At 43.3% G+C, this 7,806-nt stretch overlaps 1 protein-coding gene across 2 annotated transcripts in view; it reads left to right on the top strand.

Annotated features, from left to right (window-relative positions):
• LOC106819395 (PR domain zinc finger protein 14-like) overlaps positions 1-7,580 on the top strand; it is a 24,351-nt gene extending 16,771 nt beyond the window's left edge. For both annotated transcript variants that reach the window (XM_014824046.1, XM_014824039.1), the window contains exons 3-9: positions 2,932-3,012; positions 3,164-3,324; positions 3,714-3,876; positions 4,580-4,690; positions 5,169-5,298; positions 6,504-6,741; positions 7,217-7,580. In XM_014824046.1, coding sequence (XP_014679532.1) covers positions 2,932-3,012; positions 3,164-3,324; positions 3,714-3,876; positions 4,580-4,690; positions 5,169-5,298; positions 6,504-6,741; positions 7,217-7,399 — 1,067 coding nt within the window. In that variant the 3' untranslated portion in view covers positions 7,400-7,580. The remainder of the gene's footprint in view (positions 1-2,931; positions 3,013-3,163; positions 3,325-3,713; positions 3,877-4,579; positions 4,691-5,168; positions 5,299-6,503; positions 6,742-7,216) is intronic.
• Positions 7,581-7,806: the final 226 nt, after the last annotated feature.

The raw sequence follows: 7,806 nt of genomic DNA on the forward strand, positions 1-7,806 counted from the left end.
CTCTCTCTGCTCTCTCTCTCTATATAATATCATACCTATATAATAATATAATATAATATATATAATAGTAATATATATATTACTATATGATATATATATATACATCATATATTATATGTAAGTGGTTATTTCACCGTGTCTGTTGCAGCCTGTATATATTAAGCGAACGCGATTTCTCGAGGGCCATGATCTGTGCTCGCGGACCGCGTGCTAATTGCGCGATCGCGCGAAGAGTATGTCAAATGCATGGTTAGCGCGCACTTGGGCGATAAGTAGTGCATATCGTGTCATAGAGGCGCTCATGGCAATGGATTGCACTTACACGGGCGCCATGATTCAAGTGAGGAGGCGCGTAAGTCTGTGTATACCACGGCTTTAACATCGCGCCAACTGTCGCAGGCGCGATGACAGCCAGCCGGCGCTGCGAATCTCACATATGTTGATACCGACGTGCCTTCGAGCAAGTGTATATCGTTCATGAAAACTCGCGTCGAGTGATATCCTAGATGGTAGTTTGAGCGTTATGATTCACTCGTATAGTGTAATGACTTGGCGTCCCTACTACAGTACGTGGTGCCCTTGATATATATCATTCCTCCTACTTTCTACACCTAAGCGCATGGATTTCATGCACGAATTCTATCTTTTGCGTAATAACGTATTTAACAGGCGCGGGGAACGGTGAAAGGCGTTCATATAGTCGCCATCTTGTAATTTGCTTATGGTGCGCCGTTTTTAGCTTACGCACGTCCTAATTAAAACCGACAAGCCGTATATACTGCGAGAGGATCGAGATTTCTCACGGCTCACAAGCCAGCATAGAATCGCGTACCCCTTAGCTCTCGCAAAACAAAACACGCGCCACTTTCCGTACAACAATGCGTGCCCAGCATACCTTGCATCCGCGCAATGGCAATGTTCAATCATTATGAGGCGCATCTATGTAGGGTTTAAATCCGCTCACACCTGTGACGCGTACGCATCTCGGTGCGATCGGTGAAGTTGTGTCGTTAAATTCGTGACGAAAGTGTAATACATTTGCATTGGCGTATTTACACTCACACTCTCGTTGACAGTTAAGGCGACGTTTAGGAGACTTTTCCGTCGGATTGAGGCACACCACCAGGGGTGCGATCTAGGGTAGTACCTACTAGAGGCCGCGTCACGGCGATGAAACAACTGTCTGTCCCGTGTTTACCCAGGATGTAGTCTTCAGTTGACTAGAGGAGACCACTTGCCGGCATTGCATGCGTGCAGTACTCACGCGCTTAGAATTGACCTTAACAATCCAGCTCCTTGCAGGAGATAGCTTTTATTTGAATAGACTAACGTAATTTCAGTGGCTTATTATTTCATTAAACTAGGTTATATATCAAGAGTCAATATAAGAAGTCCAATATCAAGAGTCATTAATAATAGAAAAATCTCATCTTTATGGACTCTTGAATATATCTATATATTATACTAATCTATTAATATATATATATTATTAGTGTGCCGTTAGGTGGTGTGTGTGCATGCTGTGTGTGTGTGTTGTGTAGTGTGTAGTGTGTTGTGTGTGTGTGGTGTATGTGTGTGTGTGCGCGTGTGCGCTGCTGCGTGTTTTTTTTGGGGTGGGGGGGGGGGGGGGGGGGGACTGAGGGGGGGTGGGGGTGCGGGTGGGGGTGGTGGGGCGGGGGGTGCGGGGTGCGGGGGGGGGGGCGTTTATTTTTTTTTCTCTGGCGGTGTTGCGTGTGCGTGTGCTGTTGGTGGTGATGCTGTGTGCGTGTGCGTGTGGTGTGCGGCGTGTGTGTGTCGCCATGCTGTGTGTGTGTGTGTGTGTGTGTGTGTGTGTGTTGTGCTTGTTAGTGGGTGTGTGTGTGCGTTAGTGTCAGTGCGGGTGCATGCGCGGTCGGCCATGCAATCCGCCGTTATTATTCTAGTTGTTGCATACACATTTATACGCTGATATGCAGATATTCTAGTGATGGCGACAAGACATGCCGACCGTCTCATCCTTCGTTGATCCACTGAGCTTGAACTGTACTAAGGTGCGAGCGCAGTTCAGACATGTGATTAAATTGCGATTTCTTCATTCATCATCATATACTCCGAGCTATGCTTTATGTTTTTTTTAATCCAACCTTCCTCGTCTCATCGCTCGGGTCTTGTAAGTCGCGTTCTCTCTCTCGATCAGGCGTGCGCATCGTTCAACGCTACGTAGCGACCATGTCATATCACGCTGTTCTGCGACTGCGACGTGCTCTCGAAGGGAACGCGATTCGGGACGTTCCCATGGGCAAACACTGTGAACATGAGCGAGATAAAACGTACGACGACATCACGCACATGTGGGAGTGGATGCGCACTCGTTATAAACACTTTTTTTATGAACAACCGCCTCTGTCGGTTTTTCATTTCGGCCTTCTACACATTCTCCATCATCGCGGTTTTATGCATTCACAGCGTTATAAAAATAGCACGTATTGGTAACGTTTTAGAACTTACTTTTTTATATCTCTTACATCATAAGTCCTGTAATTATGACAATGTTCACGAACCGACACACTTACGCGGAGATCTCACGACGCGAAGCTACCACAGACAACACCACATCACGACCACCACGACACACACACCATCACACCAACACACACAACACACTAATCACCCACACTACACACACCGACGCGAGGAAATGTAACTAATCGGTTATTATAAGTTCTGCATATGTTATAATCAGTATCGTTATTCGTTTCCCTTGCAGTCTTCCTCGTCTCAAGTGAGTCACTTTGTACGCGGGAGGTCGTACGGCCACTGTGGATTACGTCAACACGCCCGTTTTGGCATAGAGCAAAACGCGTTAGTGTGTGCGTGTGCATGCGCGGTAGGCTCATGAATCCGCGTTATTATTCTAGTTGTTGCATACACAATTTATACGTGATATTACAGATAATTCTAGGATGGAGACCAAAAGACATTGCCGACCGTCTCTATCCGTCGTTGATCCACTGAAGATTGATGTACCTAAAGGTGCGAGCAGTTCAGACATGTGATAATATTCCGATGTTCTCATTCTCATCATATACTCCAGAGCTACTGCTTTTATCGTGTTTTTTTTTATCCAACCTTTCTCGATCTCATCGCTCGGTCTTGTAATGTCGGGGTTCTCTCTCTCGATCAGGCGTGGCCATCGTTCCAACGTACGTAGGCGACCATGTCCATCACGGCGTGTTCTGCGACGCGACGTGTCTGCCGAAGGGAACGCGATTCGGGCCGTTCATGGGCAAAACTGTGAACATGAGCGAGATAAAGACGTACGACGACAACACGCACATGTGGGAGGTGGGCCTGCGCACTCGTTATAAACACTTTTTATGAACACCGCCTCTGTCGTTTTTCATCTTCGCTTTCTACACATTCTCCATCATTGCGGTGTTTATGCATTCAACGTTATAAAAATTACACGTATTGTAACGTTTTTAAGAACTTTACTTTTTTTATATCTCTTACAGCTTAAAGTGTAATATGACAATGTCACGAAACCCGACACACACTATACGCGAGCTTACACGCGAGCTACACACACACACACACACACACACACACACACACACACACACACACACACACACACACACACACACACACACACACACACGAGGAAATGTAACTACGGTTATTAAGTACTGCATATGTTATAATACAGTATGTATATTCGTTTCCCTTGCAAGATCTTCCTCGGGGGTCAATTGAGTCACTTTGTCGACGGGAGAGGTCCGACGGCCAACTGGTTGAGTTACGTCAACAACGCCCGTTTTGCGCAAGAGCAAAACCTCATCGCTGTACAAGAGAACAGCGAGATATACTACGAAGCATGCAAGGAGATTTCCAAAGGTACACTCACGCACCCAACATACTCTCGCGTTCTAATGCAGCCATACGCATAGGCTACTCGACGCACCTAGTGTGGTTCACATCCATTTATCATGATGATAATGAGAATTCGTTGTTTAACGCATCTCAAGTTTACATAGCGGTGCGTCTATATTAGTAATATATTATTATAGTATTAGTAGTATTGGAATTATAGTAGTAGAATATTAGTAATGTTTTTTTTATTTGCGTTTGCTATTTCCGAGAAGCCCTAATCGACATGGCAGTACGGGATGTACTTTGAACAAACAGAGTCGAAACATTGAATATATCCCTATAGCTTCCGTATTTAATTTTATATTTATCAATCCCATTGATTCTGGACACATCAAGCGGAAATTCATATTTTATAATACTGCTTACCGTGTGAGTCTACATTAGTTTACAAATTCCCGTTTTCCGGTTTTTTATACGCACATGCGTTAGTATGCCAGCAGTAATCATAGAAAACTCGTGCGGTAGATGGCGCGCCAAGTCAGAGGCATATAATAGAGATCTATATAGGCCTATATAAAAGAGATTCAATAGTTATAAATATAATAAACACATTTACACTATATATATATATATATATATACGCGCTCGTCATATTATATTAGAAGTTACGGCCAAGCATAATATATTTCGTTTTTGACGAACAATATGATAATAATCTTTTAAACAGGCAAAGAGTTGTTAGTGTGGTATGGCGACTCGTACATGCAGTTCCTTGGAATTCCAGTCGCACTGAAAGACGCAGGCGGGGCATCAGTGGGCAATGTCGACAGCGGCGAACGTAAGTTATTATTGGTGATTGTTGATGACAAACCCTTCATTATATACGACGCCTACACGGACGCAATAATAGAGTATGATTGTGATTTCGCGTGCCGCAGAGCACCCGCGTATATGCGCAGTGTCATTTACATTCATCCTCATTATCTCGATGCTCTTCTCCGTATTAATTTTCTTCTTCGTCCTCTTCTTCTTCTTCGTCTTCCTCTTCTTCTTCTTCTTCTTCTTCTTCTTCTTTTTCTTCTTCTTCGTCTTCTTCGTTTTCCTCCTCCCCGTCCTCTACATTTTCCACGTTATATTATTCTTATTCGTCTACTTTCCCTTTTCTATGAGGAGTATCTGACTCTATGTGGAGACACTGTCGTTCCTGCAATCCATCACTATATTATATTGCCCAAAGCTGACCAAGCTCAGTATTAATTTGCTTTTTGATCCGATATATGTAATAACACCTCTGTATTTGAATACCCTCATCATAGATCATAAAGGCTACCCGTGTGAGCGATGTGGGAAGGTGTTCGCTTATGACTACTACAGAGATAAACACTTAAAGTATACTCGATGTGTAGACCAGGGCGATAGAAAGTTCCCCTGCCACCTATGCAGCCGGTGAGTAAGCTATTAAGGCTGTATACACACCGCGTAGATCCGCACAAAGGTGGTCTCCATGCTATGAACACTATTGGCTGCAGCACAGGCACTTGGAGCGTTTCAATAAAATATAATGTTAAATAAATACGAAATCTATTTACTACCAACGTCTTAATGTTTCTCTACTCTCTTTCACCTATTATTGCCGACAATTTCCGATTTGCCGAGTGTAATAATAGTTACACTATATATTTATGTGTCAGTGTGCAGCAGCTAGCGTGCGGTGTACTTGTGTGTCGCAGATGAGCATTTGGACGGCATTTACAGGTGATTATGGGCGAAATAGAGTAGAGAAACATTAAGACTTTGGTAGTAAATACATTTCGTGTTTATTTACCTTTTTTTATTGAGACGTTCCAAGTGCCTGTGGGCTGCAAATAGAATTTCAATCGAATTCAGAACACCTGACCGAAGCGTGGTTTGGTTCGCACGTGCGGCTTCTCAGGTCGATTTCGTATGTTTAGTATATTATATATATATATATATTATATCATATGTTTATGTACGATTATATTATTATTTTTAATATTCCGTATTTAGGTTAATTGTCCGTGTCTTCCCACGTCTGCTCAGCTCTTTTCAACTTTTCAGCTCGGGAACTTTGACGTGATATGCGCATGATTAAATACATATTGCACACACGTGAACTCATTAGGGACACGTATATAGGGTCGAGTATTATATAGTCAAGCGCCATGGTACGGAGATCGCAGCGCTGAATTAGATGTTCCGAAACAATGGGCCTATGAAGGTTCTCTGGAACTTAGTAGACGTCCGGTGTAATCCTCTGTCAGGTTGAGATGCTGAGATATAAGTCAGCAGCTAACATCTATAAGACTAATTGTCAGCGTGAACAGATGGCGAGCTGTTCGCATGTGTTGTGGCCGCAGTTCGGCTCTATCGATCTCAGTGCGCCTACCATATGTTACTTCAGCTCTGCACATCTCACTCGATTCTAACTATAACCTATCGGTATCAAAACGATTATTAACACAGGACCAGTGATCCCGCCTATTCAAAAGGTTACCAGAGCGAGCATGAATTATTGCTATTTGGGCGGCGGTTTACATCTATTTTTTACCGACCCGAATATGATATAATGTATCTGGGCAAATTAAGGGACGTTACTTTCACTTTCTAAATACGTAGCCGTGTGTCCTCAGGTCGTTCGAGAAGAGAGACCGTCTCCGAATCCATGTTTTACACGTGCACGAGAAGCATCGGCCGCACAAGTGCACCGCATGCGACAAGAGCTTCTCGCAGTCATCGAGTCTGAACAAACACATGCGCGTGCACAGCGGAGAGCGTCCCTATAAGTGCGTCTACTGCAGTAAGGCGTTCACAGCATCCAGTATTCTGCGCACGCACATTCGCCAGCACAGTGGCGAAAAGCCGTTTAAGGTGACTTGGGTAGAAAAGTTTATTTGCTAGGTGCTATGCACCAAAGCAACATTCCTCTATATTAGATCATTAATCTTAAACGCCGAGTGTTGCGCGACCTGTAAAGACGTGATTAAATTCCGCGTATGAAACACGCCAGTGCCGTTGTCCGGGAATTTGAATTTTGGAATCGACTTTGATTATTTGAATGCGCGCATCCTAATACTAATACATCATCATATGACATAATAGGCAGCGCTGGTTAAAAAGTAAAATGTGCTATGTTGAAAAATTAAAAAAATAATTAAAATCTACAAGAAAGTGATTCAAACGTGCTTTAACCTATACTGTTTTATACGTGCAATGAAATAATTAATGTAAACACATTTATGTATTGTATTGCGCAGTTGATCGAGAGACGCAATTCCATCGCAGGGTGAGGAATCACTGCATTCCTACCTAGTATAATTTACCTATACATCGTTTTCACACACAGTGCAAGTACTGTGGCAAGTCTTTCGCCTCTCACGCCGCGCATGACAGTCACGTGAGAAGAACTCACGGAAAGGAGAAGTCGAGCGCGTGTCACGTGTGCGGACAGGTGTTTGCGCAGGCGTACGAACTCAAGTTCCACATGAAGGTGCATGCGATGAGCGACATGGAGATAGACAGAGTCTAGCAGTGGAAGCGATGTCTATACACGATGTCTATACACGATGCCCGTACGCTCCGCCTCGCGTCAGGCTATTTATTGTTGGCGAATAAAAGAGGTGGTAGCGATAGTAACATGCTGCGACGTTCAGAAATGTGCACATGTTATCGCGCATAAAGCTGTTTGATAACTATAGGAAAAGCTTATATATATATATATTATATATATATATATATATATATATATATATATATATATATATATATATATATATAATATGCAAGACCGCGCCATGTAAATGAAATTTTACCGAGATCAACCGACGGCTTCTCCCCTCTCAGCTTATTCTGCGATTGATTCTCTCGGAGATTTTACGAATAGAATAGAATTGATAAACGAATAGAAATTGAAACTAGTCAGGCAACGTCGCCTTT

This window comes from Priapulus caudatus, unplaced genomic scaffold (assembly GCF_000485595.1).
Source record: "Priapulus caudatus unplaced genomic scaffold, Priapulus_caudatus-5.0.1 Scaffold38, whole genome shotgun sequence".
In the NCBI taxonomy this organism is placed as follows: domain Eukaryota; kingdom Metazoa; phylum Priapulida; class Priapulimorpha; order Priapulimorphida; family Priapulidae; genus Priapulus; species Priapulus caudatus.